The sequence below is a fragment of the Lemur catta genome, chromosome 9 (genome assembly GCF_020740605.2).
Source record: "Lemur catta isolate mLemCat1 chromosome 9, mLemCat1.pri, whole genome shotgun sequence".
NCBI lineage: Eukaryota > Metazoa > Chordata > Mammalia > Primates > Lemuridae > Lemur > Lemur catta.
The window spans coordinates 23,154,415-23,175,430 of NC_059136.1; the positions used below are offsets into that span (position 1 = coordinate 23,154,415).

The window sequence follows — 21,016 nt, forward strand, 5'->3', positions numbered from 1 at the left end:
TACTGCTTTCACATAATAGCTCAAATGTGTATGTTGAGAAACTTAATTTATTCCCATGATAGGGACTGAAGGAGGCTCCGGAGCTAGAGCCTGGCCTCCCACCCCCTTCTCTCTTGTCCCAGATGAAGAGGGTCTTAGCTGAGTGGCCAGCTGAGGCCTAAACAGGCCCGGGATGGCTCCTGGGCTGGAGGGCCTGTTCAGGCAGGATGACAGGCAGACATTGGACAGGGTCACTTGGGTGGCCGATATGCCAGCTTCCGACTCTTCAAGACTGACCATTTATGCCGCTTCATGGCGTAGACCAGGGGTAGCAGCAAGCCCATCATCATCAACATCTGGGGACAAGGCAGGCTCAGAGAAGAGAGGTAGGAGGGACCCTCCCAGCACCTGAAACCCACTTTGGCCCTTGCCCAACCCTTTCACCTTAAGCCCCATGCGTTTGCGATGGTCATGTTCTGGCTCAGATGCCCAGCGAAGGAAGGTGCACACGTCCTTGGCTACCTGGGACATGGTAGCTGGGGTGCCTGGGCCAAAGAGGAGTGGTGAGGGCTAGGGGCTCATACACCCTCAGCATACCCCCTTTTAGGAACAGAAACTGACCCCTACCCAAGGCTTCAGAAACTGACCCCTGACCCACCCCCAGGACACACAAAGGACTGTGAAGGAGCCCAAAAGCCTCCTCAGACATGCATCGACAACACCCCAGCCAAGAAGGAAGCAGGACCTCTTGGGACCAGGAATGTAGGGAAAGCATCCGGGAGGATGGGAAAAGACTCAGCTGGTCCAATCTCAGAGGGGGGCCGCTCACCATCATCAAACTCCAAGACATCAGTGTAGATGGGAGGGGCCATGCCGATGGCCTGGCCAGGGAAGTAGGGGTTGAAGTAGAGGCCTTCTCGCAGTGACACCCCAGTGGGTGGCTCACAGTAGCCAGTGAGCAGGGAGAAGACGTAGTCCTCACCACCGTGCCTAGGACCAGATCCATGGCTTCTCAGCCCCTAGCACAAGTGAGACCTTCCTCCCTCTCTCCAGCACCACCCTGTGGGGACCCCGTATACCTAGCTCGCACGATGTAGCTGAGATCAGGGGGCAACGCTCCATTGTTAGCAGCTCGAGCAGCCTCAGGGTTGGGGTATGGTTTGGGGAAGTAGTCGGACAGCTTCCCTGGACGCATGAACATCTCCCCATCCTCATTGGGACCATCTTGAACCTCCACCTGCCACCAAGAGCCTCCTCACAACCCTGCCATCCCACCTTGGTGGGAGCCCCCAGCCCTAAGTCCTCCACAGCCCATGCCCCACACACACCTCTTCAGCCAGCGCCTTAGCTTCATCCTCTGTGTAGCACACGCCCACCAGGTGGCGGTACGCAACGTAGTCCATGCTGTGGCAGGAGGAGCACACCTGCTTATATACCTGGAAACCCCTCCGGATGCTAAAGAGAGAGAGATAATTAGGGGCACCGAAGATCCCACCCCACCCACTCCACTCAGAAACTTCCCCACCCAACCAACCGCACACCTGGTGTGGTCCAAGGAAGAAAGGAGGCCACGGTGAGACCACGGAAAGCTGGGGGGGTGCAGCTCCAGGTCACTGGCACTCACAGCAGAATGCAGAGCCATGGCCAACCCTGCACCCCCTGCCGCCAGCATGCCCAGCGCTGACAGCATCACCTTCCGGCCGCGGGAAAGGCCAGACTTCGACGACAAGGATACTGCCTGCAAGATCTCCGTTCAGCGCCTGCCAGGACACCACCCAGCCCTACCTGGGGATCTGCCTCTCAACACCCACCTCTCCACCCAGCACTGGCCACCTTCTGCAGACTGCCAGAAGCACACCCTGCCCCACTACCCACCCCAGTCCTTTCCGCTGCTGACCCCTAGACTCGGCTCTGAGGAGGGGGTGTGAGAAGTGTTCTTGGATTCTGAGCCAGCGTCAGGCCAAAGTAGTCAAGGGATGCGGGAGAAGTTCAAGGTCACAAGCAGCTGCCCGAGGTCAGGCTGGGGTCACTTCAGGACGCGAGCCAGTGTGGACAGCCGGCGGCAAGAGCCGTCCTGGGGACACTCTCCGGGCAAAGCCCCCAGCCCGGACCCGGCAGCGAACCCGCTCCGCCGCCCCCCATGCTAGGGACAAAGCGCCCTACGGTTCGGAGGAATGTACGCTTGGCCCTGCTCCCGGGCGCCAAAGGTCGGCAGGCAGCGGAGACCTGGGGCGCCAGGTGGCTGAGACCGCGTCCCGGCTGCTCCGGCCCGCGCCCAAAGCCTCCCCGCCGTGACCTTCACAGGGCTGCGGGGCCGCGCGGAGGCCGGGACTAGGGACAGCGCTCACCTGAGGAGTCCGCAGCGGGAGCTGCCCGGGCCTCGCGCCGCACAGTAGACCCGGGGCACGTGCGCCCGGGAGTCCCGAGCCCCGCGGGCCCAGCACCGCCCAGCGAAGCGAAGCCGCTGCCGCCGCCATCTTGCCCCTCTTTTGCGCGCCGCCGCTCCCGTCAGCCCCTGGGGCTCCACTCGAACCCAAAACTCGCGAGAGCCGGAAGGCGCGGGGTAGACCGGGCCTGCCGGGACCCGTCCGTCAGGCTCCGGGTACCGCCTCGCTGCGCTCTTTTGGTTATCATGGAAACTGACAGTTGGGCGGGCCCCGTCGCGTCGCTGTTGCCGTGACAACGGGTTTCCCTCCGGGCATGCCAGTTTGGCTGTGTCTATGGCGGTGGACAGGCCCCGGGCCGCGAAGGGCGGCTCTCCCGGGCGCTCCCGGGGCTCTTGCGGCGGTACCGCCGGCTACAGGCAGGGCTGGCTCCGGGCAAGGGCGGGCAGTGCGGGCAGGCGGGGAGCCTCGGGGCTGCAGCGCCCACTTGTCCTGCCCGCTCTGCTGGGCCTGGCCCTGTGCTCTCCGTCATTCATTAGACAAGGATTTATTAGGCACAAATTATATCCGGAAACAGGTGCAGGAGCCATGAGCAGGACAGCCAAAGTCCCTGAAGAAACTACTGCCAGTCATCAGCCAAAAAGGACCTCTGAAAATTTTCCGCCCCTCTGCCCAATAAAAGCAAGAAATAACCAGCCAAAATTGTCAGAATCAACTTTCCCCGAACTACAGAAATTAATCAAAGGCTCTCAGCATCCCAGGGAGTATCTAAGAAAACGGATGATATCAGTAAGAACAGCGAAATTTGTGGTGTTTTAACTTTCCCTGGTCCAACCCTGCTTCCCAGGTCAGTGTAATCTTGAAAATAACATCCTACGTTCCTGGTACTGAAGGTAGCAGAATGTCCTCATTTACAAAGAACTGACGTTTTTTAACTTGTATGATGTCTCCCTGGAAGACCTCGAGTACAAGACCCACTCAGAGCTTGCCCAGTGCCAACATCCTTTTCCTGAGGCTGTTTGTGAAAGGCAATTACAGGCAAGTGTCATAACTTCACAGCTGCCTGAGGTGATGGTATAACAGTCCTGGCAAACAATAGACTAAACAAAAAGCTTAAAAGGAACAGCAAGGGAATGACATGTCCACAGGGACTTTGAAACCGGATATATTTCTGAAACTATAGGTCACATACATAAGTAGGGATGTGGGTATACTCAGGAGAGGCCTGAAAAAACCCTAAGCTCTCACCTCTGACCGACCTTGAGGCTCTGTGCAGAGGAAAGTAAAGGCTAAAGCAGGCTGGGCAGGGTGGCTCACGCCTCTAATCCCAGCACTCTGGGAGGCTGAGGTGGGAGCATTGCTTGAGGTCAGGAGTTCAAGACCAGCCTGAGCAAGAGCGAGACTCTGTCTCTACTAAAAATAGAAAAAAATTAGCTGGGCCTCATAGCACACCCCTGTAGTCCCAGCTACTCAACGAGAGGCTGAGTGGGAGGATCTCTGGAGCCCAGGAGTTTGAGGTTGCAGGGAGTTATGATGACACCACTGCACTCTATAGAGCCCAGGGTGACAGAGCCAGACCTTGTCTCAAAAAAAAAAAAAAAAAAAAAAAAGAGAAATTAAGACATTCCTAGGCCGGGTGTGGTGGCTCACATCTGTCATCCTAGCATTCTGGGAGGCCAAGGCGGGAGGATCACTTGAAGTCAGGAGTTTGAGACCAGCCTCAGCAAGAGTGAGACACCCACCCCCGCCCCGCCCCGCCCATCTCCACTAAAAGTAGAAAATTAGCTGGGCAACTAAAAGTACAAAAAATTAGCTGGGCATAGTGGTGCACGCCTGTAGTCCCAGCTACCGGGGAGGCTGAGGCAGGAGGATCACTTGAGCCCAGGAGTTTGAGGCTGCTGTGAGCTAGGCTGACACCACAGTACTCTAGCCCAGGTGACAGAGCAAGACTCCACCTCAAAAAAAAAAAAAAGACATTCCTAGATAAACTGAGACAGTTTGTCATGAGCACCCTGCCTGCCCTCCAAGATAAGACAGAAGGGTGTTCTTAGCCTGAAAGGATGCTAGACAGTAACTCAAATTCACATGAAGAAATAAAAGCACCAGAAAAGGTAACTACATAGATAAATACAAACATAAATGCATTTTTGTTTGTAACTCCTTTTTTCTCCTGGTTTTAAAACACCTGCATAAAGCAATTAATTATAAATCTATGTGCATGGGCACAAAATGTATTAATGTAAAGATATAATTTGTGACAATAACAGCAATAAGGAAGAAATGTTATATAGACATACCTATACAGGACTAACATCTTTTAATACTATTGAAATTAATTTAGTATTAATCAGACTCAGATTGTTATAAATTAAGATGTTAACTATGTCAAGGTCCATTGATTTTTTGTTTGTTTTGGTGTGGTTTTTTTTTTTTTTTTCAGACAGCATCTGGCTCTGTCACCCAGGCGGGAGTGCAGTAGCATCATCATAGCTCACCACAACCTCAAACTCCTGGGCTCAAGCAGTCCTCCTGGCTCAGCCTCTTAAGTAGCTGGGACTACAGGTGTGAGCCACCATGGCTGGCCCATGTTGTTTTAAATTTTTAAAAAAGTCAACTGTAGCCCCTAAATCAATCACTAAGAAATTAACTTTTAAAATATAGTAAAAGAAATAACAAAGGAATTAAAATGGTACACTAGAAAATATCTAACACAAAAGAAGATGATAATGAAGGAATTGCAACCCAAGGAAAAAATGTGATGTATAGAAAGTAAATAGCATATATAAATTTGTTTTGTTTTGTTTTGTTTTGAGACAGAATCTCACTCTCTTGCCTGGGCTAGAGTGCCGTGGCATCAGCCTAGCTCACAGCAACCTCAAACTCCTGGACTCAAGAGATCCTCTTGCCTCAGCCTCCCGGGTAGCTGGGACTACAGGCATGTGCCAACATGCCTGGCTAATTTTTTCTATTTTTAGTTGTTTGGCTAATTTCTTTCTATTTTTAGTAGAAATGGGGTCTCGCTCTTGCTCAGGCTGGTCTCAAACTCCTGACCTTGAGCGATCCTCCCACCTCAGCCTCCCAGAGTGCTAGGATTACAGGCGTGAGCCACTGCACCCAGCCTATAAATTATATCATATCATTAATTATATTAAATATAAATGCAAAAGGCAGATTGGCAAAATGGATAAAAAAAATCATATTCCAATTATATGGTGTCTATGAGATGCACTTCAGATTCAAAGACACAAATAAGTAAAAGTTAAAATTTGAAAAAAAATACACTATACCATCAGTAACCAAAGAGAGTTGGAGACGCTATCCTAATATCACACAATACAGACTTTATTTATTGTAAAGTCAAAGAAAGGCATTTTGTAATGGAAAAAAATAAATCCATGAAGAAGAAATAATTATAAAGATATAATTACCTAACAATAGAACCCCAAAATACATGAAGCAAAAACTTACAGAATTGAAAGAAGAAATAGATAATTCAGTGCTCACTTCGGCCGCACATATACTAAAATTGGAATGATACAGAGAAGATTAGAATGGCCCCTGTGCAAGGATGACACGCAAATTAAAAAAAAAAAGAAAGAAAGAAATAGATAATTCAACAATAATAGTTGTAGACTTCAACACTGCACTTTGAATGATGGACAACTAGACAGAAGATCAACAAAGGGAAGACTAGAACAACACTATAAGCCAACTGGACCTAGTAGACATCACTAGAATGCTCTACCCAACAACAGAAGAATATATATTCTACTTAAGTATACATGGAACATTCTCTAGGATAGACTAATTATTAGGCAATAAAAAATCCCAATAAATTTAATAGTGAAATCATACAAAGTTAGTTCCCTGATCGCAAGAGAATAAAATTATAAATAATAGAAGGAAAGTTGAGAAATTCATAAACATGTGGAAATTAAATAACATGCTTCCAAATAAGTGATGGGTTAAAGAAGAAATCACTGGAAAGAATAGAAAATACCTGGAGGTGAATGGAAACAAAAATACAACATACCGATATTGATGGGATGCAGTGAGAGCAGTGCTAAGAGGGAAATTTAGAGCCTTAAATGACTATTATTAAAAAATAAGGAAGATCTTAAATAACCTATCCTTGTATTTAAAAACTGGAAAAAGAAGACCAAACTAAACCTAAAGTAAGCAGAAGAAAACAGTAAGGAAGGAAATCATAAAATTAGAGAGATAAATAAAGAATAAAAATAGAGAAAATGAACCAAAACACAAGTGGGTTCTTTAAAAGGATGGACAAAATTGACACACCTTTAGCTAGACTAAGACAAAAAGACTTAAATTGCTAAAATCAGCAATGAAAGAGGTGACATTATGACCAATTTTATAAAAGTAAAAAGGATTATAAGGAAACACTATAAATAATTTTGTGCCAAAAATTAGATAACCTATATGAAATGGCCAAATTCCCAGAAAGACACAAGTTGACAAAACTGAATCAAGAAGAAATGGGACAGAAAAAAAAAAAAAAAGAAAGAAAAAAATGAAGAAAAAAAAAGGAATAAAATATAAAGAATAAAAAAAAAAAAAAAGAAGAAATGGAAAACCCGCCTAAACCTATAACAAGTAAACGGATTGAATTAGTAGTCAAAAAACTTCCCACAAAGAAAAGTCCAGGATAAGATGGCTTCACTGGTAAATTCTACCAAAAGTTTACTGAAGAATTAACTCCAAACCTTCACAACTCTTTCAAAGATTGGAAGAGGAGGCCAGGTGCAGTGGCTAATGCCTGTAATCCTAACACTTTGGGAGGTTGAAGTGGGAGGCTTGCTTGAGGTCAGGAGTTTGAGACCAGCCTGGGCAACACATCAAGACCCCACCTCTACAAAAAATAGAAAAATTAGCCAGGTATAGTGGCATATTCCTGTAGTCCTAGCTATTTGGCAGGCTGAGGCAGGAGAAATTACTTGAGCCCAAGAGTACAAGGCTGTAGTGAGCTATGATGACCCTACCGCACTATAGTCCAGGCAACAGAGTGAAACTCTGTCGTCTCCACTGCCTGCCTCCCAAAAAAGATGAGGAAATATTTCCTAATTCATTCTTTGAGGTCAGCATTACTCTGATACCAAAAGTACAACAAAACACCATAACTAAAGTATAGTCCAGTATCCTTTGTTTTTTGTTTTTTTTTGAGACAGAGTGTCACTTTGTTGCTCTGGCTAGAGTGAGTGCCGTGGTGTCAGCCTTGCTCACAGCAACCTAAAACTCCTGGGCTTAAGCAATCCTACTGCCTCAGCCTCCTGAGTAGCTGGGACTACAGGCATGCGCCACCATGCCCGGCTAATTTTTTCTATATATACTTCAGTTGGCCAGCTAATTTGTTTCTATTTTTAGTAGAGACAGGGTCTCGCTCTTGCTCAGGCTGGTCTCGAACTCCTGACCTCGAGCGATCCACCCGCCTCGGCCTCCCAGAGTGCTAGGATTACAGGTGTGAGCCACCACGCCTGGCCAAGTATAGTCCAGTATCCTTTGTGAATACAGTATATACATAAAAAAAATTTTCAACAAAATCCTAGCAAGCCAAATCCAATGCTTACAAAATGGATTACACAACCATGACCAAGTAGGATTTCCCCCATAAATGTAAGCATAAATCAATCAATGCAAAAAAACTTAGCTAGGCACAGTGGCTTGTGCCTGTAATCCCAGCCACTTGGGAGGCTGAGGTAGGAAGCTCACTTCAGGCCAGGAGTTCGAGACCAGCCTGGGCAACAGAGTGAAACCTCACTTCTAAAAAAATTTAAAAATTAGTCGGGTGTGGGGGTGCATGCCTATACTCCCAGCTACTCTAGAGGCTGAAGCAGGAGGATCACTTTAGCCCAGGAGTTCAAGGTTGCAGTGAGCTATGATGGTACCACCACACTCCAGCCTGGGCAACAGAGTGAGACCCTGTCTCTAAAGAAAACAAAAACAAAATCAATGTACAATATCATGTTAATAAAGTAAAGGGATAGGACCATACAGTCATCACAATAGATGCAGAAAAAGCATTTGACAAAACCCAACACATTTTCATGGTTAAAAACCTCAACAAACTAGGAATACAGGAGAGCTGTCTCAACCGTAAAAGGGCATCTATGAAAATCTAACAGTAAACATAGTCAATGATGAAAGAGTGAAAGCTTTCTCCTCAAGATCAGGAGTGATGAGGATGTCTGCCTTTGCTATTCAACATTGTACAGGAGGTTCTAGCCAGGGCAATTAGGCAAGAATATGAAATAAAAGATACCTACACTTGAAAGGAATATGTATTTATTTATTTGAGACAGAGTCTTGCTCTGTTGCCTGGGCTAGAGTGCTGTGGCGTCAGCCTGGCTCACAGCAACCTCAAACTCCTGGGCTCAAGCAATCCTCCTGCCTCCCGAGTAGCTGGGACTACAGGTATGTGCCACCATGCCCGGCTAATTTTTTTCTATATGTATTTTTAGCTGTCCAGGTCATTTCTTTATATTTTTTTAGTAGAGACGGGGTCTCACTCTTCCTCAGGCTGGTCTCGACCTCATGACCTCGAGCGATCCTCTCGTCTCAGCCTCCCAGAGTGCTAGGATTACAGGCGTGAGCCACTGCACCCAGCCTGAAAGGAACATTTAAAACTATTTCTATGTACAGATGACATAATCTTTCATAAATAGAGAAAATCCAAAATAATGCACACATACACAAACTATTAGAGGTTATAAATTAGGCAAGCAAAGCTGCTTGATTCAAGATCAGTATACAGAAATTAGCTATATTTTATATACTGGCAATGAACAATCCGAAAATGAAATTAAGAAAACAATCCAATTATAATAGCATCAAAAAAAAAGCATTTAGGAATAAATTTAACAAAAGAAGTGCAAGACTTGTACACTGAATATTATAAAACATAATAAAAAGAAATTAAAGACCTAAATAAATGTAAAGATATCTCATATTCATGAATTAGAAAACTTAGTAGGGCTAAAATGGAAATACTCCCCAAAGTAATCAATGTACAAATTCAATGCAATCCCTACCAAAATTTCAGTGGCTCGGCTGGATGCGGTGGCACACGCCTATAATTCCAGCAATTTGGGAGGCTGAGACAGATGGAGCACTTGATGTCAGGAGTTTGAGACCACCCTGGGAAAGATAGTGAGACCCCGTCTCTACAAAAAATAGAAAAACTAGCCAGGCATAGTGGCATGTGCCTGTAGTCCCAGCTACTTGGGAGGCTGAGGCAGGAGGATTGCTTGACCCCAGGAGTTTGAGTTTGCAGTGAACTATGGTCATGCCACTACATGACTGTCTCAAAAAAAAAAAAAAAAAAAAAAAGAAAGAAAGAAAGAAAAGAAAGAAAGAAAAAGAAAAGATTCAATGGCCTTTTTTGCAGAAATGGACAAGCTGATCCTAGAGTCATATGGAAATGCAAGAGACCTAGAATAGTCAAAACAATCTTGAAAATGAAGAACAAAGTTGGAAGGCACATACATCCCATCCCAATTTCAAAACTTACTACAAACCTAAATAATCAAGACTGTGTGCTATTGACATAAGGATAGACATATAGATCAACAGAATAGAATTGAGAGTCCAGAAATAAAATCTATGACCATACATCTATGGTCAATCGATTTTTGACAAGGGTACTAAGACCAATGGGGAAAGAACAGTCTCTCAAAGAAATGGTGGTGTGACAACTGGATATCCAAATGTAAAGGAATGGAGTTGGCCCCTTACCTCACACCATTTACAAAAATTAACTGATAATTGATCAATGATCTAAGTCTAAAACCTAAAACCATAAAACTCTTAGAAGAAAACACAAGCATAAATCTTTGTGACCTTGAATTAGGCAATGGTTATTTAGATAGGACATGAAAAGCACAAGCAACCAAAGATACACTAATACATTGGATTTCCTCAAAATTAAAAACTTTTGTACAGATGATTCCAGATAGCGAGGAAAAAAGAAAAAAAAAACTTTTGTGCATCAAAGTACATTATCAAAAAAGCAAAAAGATAACTCAGAGAATGGGAGAAAATGTCTTAAAAGGATCTAGTAAAACTTGACAAAATAACCCAAGAAAAAATGGGTTAGATAGTTCTATAAATATACACAAATTGCCAATAATTGCATGAAATGATGCTCAACTTCATTGATCATTAGTTAAATGTAAATCAAAACTACAGTAAGCCAGCCTGAGCAAGAGCAAGACCCCATCTCTACTAAAAAATAGAAACAAATTAGCTGGCCAACTAAAAATATATATAGAAAAAATTAGCCTGGCATGGTGGCGCATGCCTATAGTCCTAGCTACTCGAGAGGCTGAAGCAGTAGGATTGCTTGAGCCCAGAGGTCTGAGGTTGCTGTGAGCTAGGCTGATGCCACGGCACTCTAGCCTGTGCAACAGAGCAAGACTCTGTCTCAAAAAAAAAAAAAAAAAAAAAAACTACAGTGAGATACCACTTCACATCCACTAGGATGGCTATAATCTACAAGACAGACAACAAGCATCAAAGAGAATATAGAGAAATTGGAACTCCCCTACACTGATTGTGAGAATTTCAAATGGGACAGCTGCTTTGGAAAATGGTTTGGTAGTTCTTCACAATTTTTTTTTTTTTTTTGAGACACAGTCTTACTCTGTTGTCTGGGCTAGAGTGCAGTGGCACAGTCATAGCTCACTGCAGCCCCAAACTCTTGGGCTCAAGTGATCCTCCTGACCCAGCCTCCCGAGTAGCTGGACTAGAAGTGTGTGGCACTATGCCTGGGTAATTTTTCTATTTTTTGTAGAGATGGGGGTCATGCTATGTTGCCCAGGCTGGTCTCAAACTGCTGACTCCAAGTGATCCCAATTTGGCTTCTCAAAGTGCTGGGATTGTAGGTGTGAGCCACTGCACCCTGCCTTTCACATTAAACACAGAGTTACTATATGACCCATTAACTCACCCCTAGGTATACACCAGAAGAAATGAAAACATGTCCACACAAAAGCTTGTGCATGTTTATAGTAGCATTATTTATAGTAGCCAAAAAAACAGAAACCGCAACGACCTTCACTCATGAATAGACAGATAAAATGTGGTGTATCCATATAAGCAATGTTATTCAGCCCTAAAAATGAAGTACAGTATGGATGAACCTTGGAAACACCATGCTAAGTGAAAGAAGCCAGTTACAAAAGCCCACATATGGACGATTCCATTTCTATGAAACTCCAGAGTAGGTAAATCTACAGAGACAGAAAGTAGATCAATGGTGCCAAAGGCTAGGAGGGTATAGGAATGGGGAGACTGTGAGCAGAGGGTTTCTTCTGGGGGCGATAAAAACGTTCCAAATGTAGGAAGTGGTCACATAGGCCTTGGAGACCAAGGTGAGGAGTTTGACTCTATCCTGGGAGTGCTGGGTAGCCCCTGGAGTCTTGCACTCAGCCTAGTGTTACAGAGCTCTGTGGCTGCTGAGTGGGCACCAAGGAGATAGCTGTGGCCTGGAAGCAGCAGGGCAGCCATGGCAGGTGGCCACAGACAAATCTCCCCTGCCTGTCTTAACCAAGGAGAGCCCTGTGGGATGCCCACCCAGGAGGCACTTCTAGGAGCACTAAGAGGTGGGGGAAAATCAGCAGCACTAGGATTGAGGCTCAAGGTCTCTATGCAGCCTCAGAAAAAGTGACCAGAGGTCCCAACCTTGGGGATGAGTGGGCTGAAGACAGGCAAGTTCATGACAAGGCCGCTAGTCACAATGGGGTCCTCATATCCCCCTTCTCCGCTGAGCCCTGATGATGCCAGACACATAGAGAACATATGCCCCACCCAACAGAGTTCAGTGTTTCCTCAGAGACCCCAGAAAGAAACCCTCTGGGTGCTGACCCTGGTAGGAGCTCACCAGCTGATCTCCCCACTGTGGAGTCCTGTCAACAAGACCTCCCTGTCACCAAGGTCCCTGTGTTCAGGGGAGCCTCCCATGGGAAGACATCCTCCTTGGGACTTCCCAGACCACACATTATTGAGGAACACTGCACTGAAAGGACACTGGCCCTCTCAGTTGATTCTAATAGATTCTTTGGCTTCTCCAGGCAGAGTGGTTCTGACTTCCTTTCTGACACTGAGGCACCTTTGTCTTCCAGTGATTAGGAGGTCTTTCCACCAGTGGCACCAAGGTCTCTGACATGGCCTTGGTGTCTCCAAAAGGGAACCCTTTGCTTTTTTCTCTCCTCCAGAACAGACGTGGGTCTTCCCAGTTCCTTTCAGGGGTCTTAGCACAAAAACCTACTGCTCTCTGTCCTAGCCTGTTGGTACTCCCACCATGGGGCTCTTGTTCCCCATGCCTGCCTGCTCCTGGGTGCTGGCTGGGCTCTGCCATGCTGCCCCTGTGCTGCCTGCCCTGCCCCTCATGGGCACCTTGCCTGGGCTAGTTCCAACTCGGAGAAAGCCGGGCAAGGTGCTCCTCCCTGCTTCATCCCAAGCCCACACCAAGGTTCTAGCCTTGGCATGTACTGTACCCTGGGCATCCTCTGCAGGGCTTCAGCTCCAGTCCCTTTGCCCTCTTGGCCCTAGCAGTAAAGATGGTGTTGTGTGGTCTCTGGGTGCCTGAGCCACCATCAGGTCCCCAAGCCTCAGCCATGGTGTTTTTTTCCTCCCCAACACCATGCCTGGCACACACCAAATAGCAGTGTGTAGAGCCCTCTGGGCCTAAGCGGTACCCTCCAGGGCTAAGAGTATGTACTCAGAGCCAGGGCAGGGTCTGCACTTGCCCCTTCACAGAGCCCAAGGCCCGGGGCCAGTTGGGCCCAGTGTCCACACAAGGCTCTCCTCCCAGCACTGATGCAACTGGTCTCCCACTCCACACCAGCAGTGCCCTGGCTGGGAGAGATGCTATCCAGTAATTAGACCAGAGCAGCCCCTTCCATGGAAAAGGCATGAGGGATGCCAAGCCCTGCAGGCAGAGGCTTCCCACCCTGCACCCTGAGGCCCCACACGGACAGTGGGCCAGGAGCCCAAACAACAGCTGAAACAGATACTTGTTTATTTCCCAGGAAGGAGGAAGAATAGAGTGCTTGAGGCAGGCAGACCTCACTTCCAGAAGAGCACATTCCAGAAGAGCAGCCAGCAGGGGTAGAGGCCCAGGGCCAGCAGCGGGAAGAGCAGGGCACCGTAGGTGTAGTGCTCCAGGACACCCTGGGCCAGTGCCGCCAGGAAGAGCTGCCAGCCCTCGGCTATCGACAGCGGTGCCTCCTGTAGCTCCCGCCACAGGAACAGGCTGCCCAAGAGTGTGGCTGCTGGGCCTGTCAGTACCAGCAGAGCAGCATAGAGGGGCCTGGGTGAGAGAGCAACATTAGGGCAGGCTCTGCAGTGGGGTTATGGGCACCAAGTAGAGTAGAAGGGGTACTGAATGAGGGTGGGCTCTGAGTTAAGGGGCACAGGTGTGGGGGAGGTAGGGGCTGACCCGCACATACCGGGGCCCATGAGGCTCGGTGAGTGCAGCAGCAGGCACCATAGTGGCGGCCAACAGGAAGCCCAGTGAGAAGTTGGTAAGGGCAATGCAGCCCAGCTGTAGTGCTAGGTAGATCAGGGCCACCAGCTTCAGTGCCATCCAGCCCCTGTCTGGGGCCTGTGTGCTTACCACCCTACAAAGCAAGGGGCTCACAGGCAACTGCTTGTATGCCCAGGCCCCTACCCCCACCTGCCCAGCCCAGACTCTCACCGGTGGGTTTTGTGGGGAAGGGCCAGGCCGGCCACGTAAATTGCCAGCAGCGTCAGCACCACAGCCTCGGCCTCACCCACTGGGAAGTGCTGGGTGGCCACATGTTGGCCCAGCACTGGCAAGATGTAGAGGGCCAGTCCCATGGCCTGAGAGACCAGCAGGGGTGCCACAAGCGAGGCCAGCCCCACACCCTGCAGGACACATGGGCTCCTGGAGATGGGGCCAGGGGACCCCCAAGGACCCTTACCACCACCCACTAGCTGAAGCTAAGCACCATTCAGGACCCCAGAATCCCACCCCAACCACAGAAGGAGCTGCCATCACCTGTGCTGGGGGGAGGGGGGCACTGGGTCCAGGCCCTCCCCCAGCCTCAAGGCCCACTCCGGCCTCGTGTAGTTGCATCCACAGTTCCAAAGCGTGGCCCAGTCAAGGACCCCACAAGAGGTGTGATGGGCTCTGCAGGGTAGGGGACCCAGGGCACACCCGCACTCCCCCACCCTCAAAGCAGGATGGAGAACTCTTCCCAACCTAGAAGGGACCCAAGACTAGTCACAAGCAGATAGCCAGGGAGGATATCTTCAAACCAAGGACCAGGAGCAAAAAGCCGGCGGCGGGCATGTAGAGGCCGATGGAGACGAAGCGGGATAGAGCAAGGAGTAGGTAGAGGAAAAAGGACTGGTGCAGGCGCTCTAGGAGGTGGTTGAGCTTCCGGAACATGCCCTCCAAAGCCCTGTTGGGTGTGGGGTGGGGTCACAGTCAACCAGATCCCCCAGGTCATTTCTACCCCACCAACGATGGACACTGCTGAGCATGGAAAGAGAAGACCAGAGGCTACTTACTTGCCCACAGCCACGAGATCATACTTGTACTGGCGGAAGCTATTGATGCCACGCAGAGTTAGGGCCTCCACGCGGTAGCGCAGGAAGAGGCCGTGGGGACCATGGGGGCAGCCAGAGGCCTGCTGCAGAACCATGAGCAACAGTGTCTGCAGGCCCTGCAGTGGCCCATCCAGTGATGTCCAGTCTTGGGGCTGCAGCTTTAAAGGTGGGGACAGAATCAGATAATGCCCTCCACACAGGCCTGGTACCCCCCAGACAGGCAGTCCCACCTTGCCCTGCAATGTGCACAGCAACCCCCCTTTCTGGCAGAAGGTCTGGAAGAGGTTGAGCAGGTCAAGGTTGGGCAACTGCCCGTTGAGGCCCTCCACAGCCACGTCGAGGCTGGTGACCACATCACTGCTCAGCTCCAGGGCCACGGCAGCCTGGATGGCCCCAGCCCGGCCCTGCAAGGGAGATGACTGCATGCCTGTAGGGGCAAGGAGATGAATACCAATGGGTGGGCTAATGAGGTCAGTGGCCCTGAAAGAGGAACCAGGGCAGGACAAGAGCACGTACCAGTGACATTGACATCGTGGTAGGCTTCAAGCCAAGCCTCAGTGCCGAGAAGGTCATGTTCTGTCACCAGGAAGATGATATCTTTGGCCCAGTAAATCTGCCCTGGAGACCAGAAGCAGGGTGAGCGGGGCCTGGGGCACTGGCCAAACCCTCCTTGGCCAGCAGCCCCTGAGGCTCACCCCGGAAGTGGGCAGCCAGTGCCAGCAGCAGCCCCACAGCCTGGGTGTTGGTAGAGTCGGAGCCACAGGGCACAGTGAACACGAGGGACTCAGTGCTAGCAGCACGGGGGGCCCGCAGGATGCCGTACACGTTGGTGCCTGACACCATCTGGATGTAGTATTGGTGAGAGTGAGCTTCAGCGCAACCCTACAACACAGGGCTGAAGCCTCCCAATCCCCACCCCCGTTTTTCTGGCCCTACATCACCCACCAGGGATTTCCCTCGCCCCAGATCATCCCTCCCATCAAGCTTCCTGGCCCCAAAACATCCTCCAACATGATTCCAAGCCCAGACCACCCCTCCAAGGTGCTTTTTGGCCCCAAGCACAACTACCCCCCTTTCCAATACATAGCGTTCATGGGTTTCATCCGGGAAGGGCAGTTTCCGGGAGAAACTCTGCGTGTAGACCTCCAGCCCTACTGACCGCATCGTCCGCTCCAGCCAGGCCACTGGCAGAGCCCTGGAAACAAAGAGAGCTTCTGAGCAGAGCTCCCTGGCTTTGGCCACCACTACTTCCCCCATACCCATTGCTTTGCCGCTCACCCCGACTTCCTGCGGTAGGCAGCGAAGTCCCGAGCAAAGCTCCGGGCGCGGTCTCCGCCCACAAACTGCTCCTCCACCATAGTGGAGCCCATGGCGTTCTCCGACATGTAAGTGCGCTGGGTCAGCGGCGGGAAAGCCAGCGCCAAGAACCAGGCGATGCCCGCCACATAGCTCAGCACGCTGTGAGAAAGAGGACGGAGAGGGCCACCGGAGTATTAGAGAGGCAAGGGACGCCGGCCCGTGGCCTCAAACTCTGCACCAGGGGTCGAATGGGCGGGTCTGAGGGACTTAGTCCCAGAGTCCGAGCTCGGGATGCCGGACGGAGGAGCTGAGCCCCAGGCCTGGAACCCTGAGTGATGCCGGCGGTGGGAGGGGGCGGGCGCGGGCAGCCAGAGAGGCCCCGGTCCTGTGAGTGGGGCCAGCGAGCGACCAGCGGCAGCTCGAGCCCGAGACCCTCGGGGTCCCGCCTCACCAGAGCGGCGCGTTGAGGCGCAGCACGAGGCGGGCGAGCGCGCGTCGGCGCACCGGGTCCGACAGGAGGCCCATGACAGGGCGAGGAAGCCCCAGGCGCTCTCCCGCCGCCAGCTAGAGCAGCCAAGCCCGCGCAACGCTCGGGCCAGACCCGGGAACCCGTTCCCACCCACACTTCCGGTCCCAGGGAACCCCCCCCCCCCGGGCCGGTGCGCATGCCCAGGACAGAGGTCGCGCCCCGCCTCCGTCCCATCAACGCGCATGCCCAGAGCAGCGGTCGGCCCGAGAGCTGCGGGCGTGAGCAGCGTACGGGGGCGGTGCTGGTGCGCCGGCTGGCCAGAGACTGGGGACCGTGTTTCGGAGTCCGCTGGGAGCACCTCCGGGAGGGTCGGACCCGCCACGCACGGCGCTGGAAAGGGGCAGGCAGGTGGCCTCACAGCCAGAGGAGAGCAGTGAAGATGCCCTACCCCAGGCCAGGCCGCTCGGGGGCAGCCAGAAAGCGCCAGGTGCAAGGCTGGCAGAAGAGTCAGAGGTGATGAGCAGGGCAGTGGGTGGTGGTCAGAGTGTGGATGCCAAGCAAGACTGAATGTTTGGAGCGGGTGCGAAGTAAGGGACCTTCCTTGAACTGAGAGGCTTAGAACCATTCCTACAGATGTCAGGCACCAAAAATGACAATGGGTGTCCGAGTGGAGTCACAGCATGAGCCCACTACTGGAGGTTATCAAGATCAGAAGATGACTGCAGGGAAGAAAATGCTGATAGTACTACTGGCCAAAATGGTCATCAGTGGAGCTGGGGTGTGTGCAATAGAAAGTGGGGAGCATACTGCCCCTGTCCAGGCCAGGAAGTCCCTGGCACATTAGGGGAGAAGTAGCCCCTGGGTTTGGGCTGCAGGGGGTGGAAGTCAGGGCTCCAGCAGGTCTGAGAGCAGGAGGTGCATGAAGGAAGACAGTGCCGTGGGGGGGGGGGCGGGGGGCGCAGGGTCCGAGGTGAGGAAAAACTCCAGGACAGGTGTCTATTATGTCTTTAGAGCCCAAGGTTAAGTGCCAGAAAGGCCCAAGGGGCTCCAAGACACAGTGCATAGGATGTAGGACATAGCCCCCCACATCTCTATGGGGGGTACCCATAGCCAGCTTTGTTCACCCTCAGCCCTTGTGCTCAGGACCCTGGATGTGTTGGGGTGAGCATAACAGACTCCTCAGTCTGAAGGCCTGGTTCAATTTGCCAGACCCCCACCTCACTGCTCAGTGGCCTTGAGCCCTTCCTGGCACATGCTGCTCTTTCCACCTAGGGACTCCCTCACGCCAAACCCCTACTCCACCTTCCTCTTCAGGGTTTGAATCCTGAGGCTACAAAGAGTATGCATGTAGTTCATGTGGCGGGGGGCAGCTCCTGGTCACGCTCAGGAGCCAGCACCAGGCCAGGCTCTGTAGGGTTCTGCACTGTTCTGGAAGTGCTGGAGGGAGATCAAAGCACAGTGAGGGGTGTATGAGCATTAGAACAGGGCTTTATTCTGGAGGGCTGGGTACTCAGTCTCCCAGCAAGATAGAGGCTTCACGCACATGCTGCCGGACCACACGGTCCAACAAGGTGTGCACATCTCGGGCAGCCTGGGCAGCGGCCTCTAGCACCCGCTCTAGGTGGTCCTCATGCAGCCGGGCTTCCATCTCAAGCAATGCAATCTGGCCTGCAGCTGGCAACAAGGCCAGGGCCAGCTGAGGGCCACCAGCTGCTTCCTCCACATGGCTGAGGTCTGCCAGGGCTGTGCCATCCACAAAGCCAGCTGAGCACGCACATACAAAGTCTTTCATGGGTATCCCAGCATCCAGCACTGCCAATGTGGCTGCATTCACACAAGCTGCATAGGTTCCACCATCTGCCTGCAGCACCTGCAGGAACCGCCCCAGGGGCATCAGTCCATCAGACTGCCACCCCCACCTTCTTCTATCACACCCTTCCCTACCAGGATTGAGGGCTACAGCCGGCTCACCTGCACATAGATGTCAATCTGGGAACGTGGGTGCAGCTGTGTGAGGATGGCTGCCTCGAACGTCTGGCGTAGTTGCAGGCCCATCTCACAGGATTTACGGTCCCCGTGTGGCCGTCGCTTGCGCTCACCTGTGCTGAAAGTTGCTGAACTATACTGACAGTTCACCAGGGCCCGGTCAGGCAGGGCTCGAGCGCGGGAGCCCCGGATCTGGAGGAGGAAGGACATGTAAGCCAGGCACACTGCTCCCAGCTCATAGTCCCCAGTCCTCTGCGGCTCAGCGTTTCTCTTCTCCCTCCACTTCCAATGTCTCAGCAACCCTCCAAAACAGAACCAAGCGAGGGCCACTTGCCAACCACCTCTGGCATGCAGTCTTTTAACTGGCTTCCTTGTACTCATCCTTGCCCCATTCCCTCCCAACCCATGTTTGCAAGTGTCATGTCTGATTCTGTCTCACTTATATACAAATCTTACTTACTTTCCAAAGGCTTCCCATTACGTGTGTAATAAAATCACAAATCCTTCCCCTGCTCTACAATGCACTGAGTCCTCACCTCCCTGGAAACCCTCAACCCTATTTGGAATTCTACCCCCACTCGCTACCAGTGCCGTGCTTGTTTTCACCCCTGTGGCATTCACCCTCCTGGATCTCTCAGCTTAGAAAGCAAAGTTCCCACGCTTATGCGCTAAGCAAACATTTTTTTCAATGTCTTTGCCAGTCAGGCACTGTTACCGCGCTGGAAACACAGCAGTAAAACCGGACAGTTAGTCCCGGTGCTCAGGGACGTTTACGTTCCAGTGGGCGGAAACAAAGGGAGGGGGGGATTAAGCAAAATTGACGTTTGAGGTGGTAGGTGCAGAAAAGCAAGGAAATGTTTATTGTAGAAAGGGGATCTGCCACGTGGATAAGGTGGACTGGGGAGGCGTCATACGGAGCTTAACGTCGGAGTGGAGAGCTGAGAGGAGAGGAAGCGAGTGGGAGAGTGCTTGGCGTGGCGAGGAGCCGCAAAGAGGAAGGTAGGCGCAGGGACAGGGACCGATAAAAAAGGGACCACCGCGCAGTACACTGTAAGGACTATGGCGTTGACTCCGAGTGAGATGCGGCACTGAGCAACTGCTGCGTGAACAGAGACGCACCGACCGTCGCCTCCCACGCCTCCGAGCCTCAGGCAGCCCGGCAGCCCCGTGGCAGCCGCAGTTCCCGCCGCAGCGCGATTCTTCCTCCCGGCCCCGCAAGTTGCCCGGTTCGCGCACGGCCACTCGCCTCGTGCGGCCCATAGACCACCGCCAGCGCCTTGGTGTTGCCCTGCTCAATGTAGGCCGAGCCGTCAGCCTGCGCGAACACGCCCATGCGCGCCTGGATCTTGCGCAGCTCCCCAGCACGCCGCCCGTCTACCCGGTAGCCCTGGTCCGACAACAGCTCCAGCCCCGCCATGCCGCCCGAGGGTCAGCCCCTCTCTCTGTCCTTACAGACAACTACAGCTACCGGAGGCCCGGGGATCGCAACTTCCGCCTGTTCGCCCCCACTTCCGGTTCCGGAGACATGCGACTTCCGGCGGTCAGTCCACACTTCCGGTCCTGAGGAGGGGAGCTCCGGCGAAGGCCTCATTCCTGGCCTCGAAAGTCTGCTCGCCTTTGCTTCCCTTTGAGCCTCCTGGAGTCTGCTCCAAGGGTCGCCGCGAGGCAGCGCCTGCTGAAGGGAAGCGCAGGTCTCTGTCTCCGTCCTTTCGCGGCCATAAATGCATTCGTTCTCCCAGCTGGGACGCATCCTCTGTTCTCTTGTTTTGTTACCACTTAGTTTTTACAGTTGTCTTTTCAAAAAATAATCTTGTCTGAAATAAGAACAGGGCAAAAAAAAAAAAAAAAAAAAAAAAAGGAAGAAAATCTAATAGGAATAAATTTATTAAAACACTTTAAAAACTAAAAAAACCAGACAGGGTTTATATTACACATACATATGATCATATTTTTTTTTGACCCGAACAAAAATCTAGCTATTTTTTTTTTATTTCAGCATATTATGGGGGTACAAAAGTTTAGCTTACATATATTGCCCTTGCCCCACCCCCATCAGAGCTTCAAGCGTGCCCATCCCCTAAATGGTGTGCATCGTACTCATTATGTATGTATACATCCATCCCCCCCCCACATCTGCCCAACACCCGATTAATGTTATTCCTGAATGTGCTCTTAGGTGATGATCAGTGAAACCAATCTGATGGTGAGTACATGTGGTGCTTATTTTTCCATTCTTGGGATACTTAGTAGAATGGGTTCCAGCTCTATCCAGGAAAATATAAGAGGTGCTATATCACCATTGTTTCTT

The 21,016-nt window shown here is 51.1% G+C and overlaps 3 protein-coding genes and 1 non-coding gene across 7 annotated transcripts; 1 reads left to right on the top strand and 3 right to left on the bottom strand.

Moving 5' to 3' along the window:
• Positions 1-29: 29 nt before the first annotated feature.
• On the bottom strand, positions 30-3,680 carry LOC123644875 (cytochrome c1, heme protein, mitochondrial). Of its 3 annotated transcripts, none has more exons than XM_045561249.1 (7): positions 2,328-3,680; positions 1,521-1,717; positions 1,308-1,434; positions 1,059-1,216; positions 809-969; positions 424-524; positions 30-335 (listed from the first exon to the last, which is right to left on the bottom strand). In XM_045561249.1, the coding sequence occupies exons 1-7, from the start codon at positions 2,454-2,456 to the stop codon at positions 231-233; spliced, it is 978 nt and encodes a 325-aa protein (XP_045417205.1). In that variant the 5' UTR covers positions 2,457-3,680; the 3' UTR covers positions 30-230. The 3 variants fall into 3 exon arrangements, with proteins under 3 accessions (XP_045417205.1, XP_045417207.1, XP_045417206.1); XM_045561251.1 differs by lacking the exon at positions 2,328-3,680 and adding an exon at positions 1,877-2,278; XM_045561250.1 differs by lacking the exon at positions 2,328-3,680 and adding an exon at positions 1,855-2,278.
• A 2,179-nt stretch (positions 3,681-5,859) lies between these two features.
• On the top strand, positions 5,860-5,966 carry LOC123645313. Its single transcript, XR_006737505.1, has one exon. It is a non-coding gene; the product is annotated as a U6 spliceosomal RNA (small nuclear RNA).
• A 5,587-nt stretch (positions 5,967-11,553) lies between these two features.
• Positions 11,554-16,943, bottom strand: GPAA1 (glycosylphosphatidylinositol anchor attachment 1). Of its 2 annotated transcripts, none has more exons than XM_045561252.1 (12): positions 16,705-16,943; positions 16,233-16,412; positions 16,038-16,149; positions 15,650-15,797; positions 15,471-15,572; positions 15,185-15,381; positions 14,916-15,112; positions 14,653-14,806; positions 14,401-14,493; positions 14,077-14,267; positions 13,829-13,931; positions 11,554-13,689 (listed from the first exon to the last, which is right to left on the bottom strand). In XM_045561252.1, exons 1-12 carry the CDS (start codon positions 16,776-16,778, stop codon positions 13,099-13,101), a joined length of 2,142 nt encoding a protein of 713 aa, XP_045417208.1. In that variant the 5' UTR covers positions 16,779-16,943; the 3' UTR covers positions 11,554-13,098. The 2 variants fall into 2 exon arrangements, with proteins under 2 accessions (XP_045417208.1, XP_045417209.1); XM_045561253.1 differs by having other exon boundaries at positions 13,382-13,689; positions 13,829-13,999.
• A 1,249-nt stretch (positions 16,944-18,192) lies between these two features.
• On the bottom strand, positions 18,193-20,226 carry EXOSC4 (exosome component 4). The gene is made up of 3 exons (XM_045561254.1): positions 19,955-20,226; positions 18,694-18,900; positions 18,193-18,592 (listed from the first exon to the last, which is right to left on the bottom strand). Exons 1-3 carry the CDS (start codon positions 20,123-20,125, stop codon positions 18,233-18,235), a joined length of 738 nt encoding a protein of 245 aa, XP_045417210.1. The 5' UTR covers positions 20,126-20,226; the 3' UTR covers positions 18,193-18,232.
• Positions 20,227-21,016: the final 790 nt, after the last annotated feature.

What these genes read in the sequence shown, in the direction of transcription:
- EXOSC4 (XM_045561254.1), bottom strand. Translation starts at nt 20,125, where the DNA reads ATGGCGGGGCTGGAGCTGTTGTCGGACCAGGGCTACCGGGTAGACGGG. An exon ending in TGGTCTATGGGCCGCACGAG is followed by an intron (nt 18,901 to 19,954) that starts GCGAGTGGCCGT and finishes TTCCTCCTCCAG; the next exon opens with ATCCGGGGCTCCCGCGCTCG. An exon ending in AGATTGACATCTATGTGCAG is followed by an intron (nt 18,593 to 18,693) that starts GTGAGCCGGCTG and finishes CGGTTCCTGCAG; the next exon opens with GTGCTGCAGGCAGATGGTGG.
- LOC123644875 (XM_045561249.1), bottom strand. Translation starts at nt 2,456, where the DNA reads ATGGCGGCGGCAGCGGCTTCGCTTCGCTGGGCGGTGCTGGGCCCGCGG. An exon ending in AGCTACATCGTGCGAGCTAG is followed by an intron (nt 970 to 1,058) that starts GTATACGGGGTC and finishes ATCTGGTCCTAG; the next exon opens with GCACGGTGGTGAGGACTACG. An exon ending in GCAAACGCATGGGGCTTAAG is followed by an intron (nt 336 to 423) that starts GTGAAAGGGTTG and finishes CCTTGTCCCCAG; the next exon opens with ATGTTGATGATGATGGGCTT.
- GPAA1 (XM_045561252.1), bottom strand. Translation starts at nt 16,778, where the DNA reads ATGGGCCTCCTGTCGGACCCGGTGCGCCGACGCGCGCTCGCCCGCCTC. An exon ending in CGCCTCAACGCGCCGCTCTG is followed by an intron (nt 16,413 to 16,704) that starts GTGAGGCGGGAC and finishes TCTTTCTCACAG; the next exon opens with CGTGCTGAGCTATGTGGCGG. An exon ending in GATCTCGTGGCTGTGGGCAA is followed by an intron (nt 14,807 to 14,915) that starts GTAAGTAGCCTC and finishes CACACCCAACAG; the next exon opens with GGCTTTGGAGGGCATGTTCC.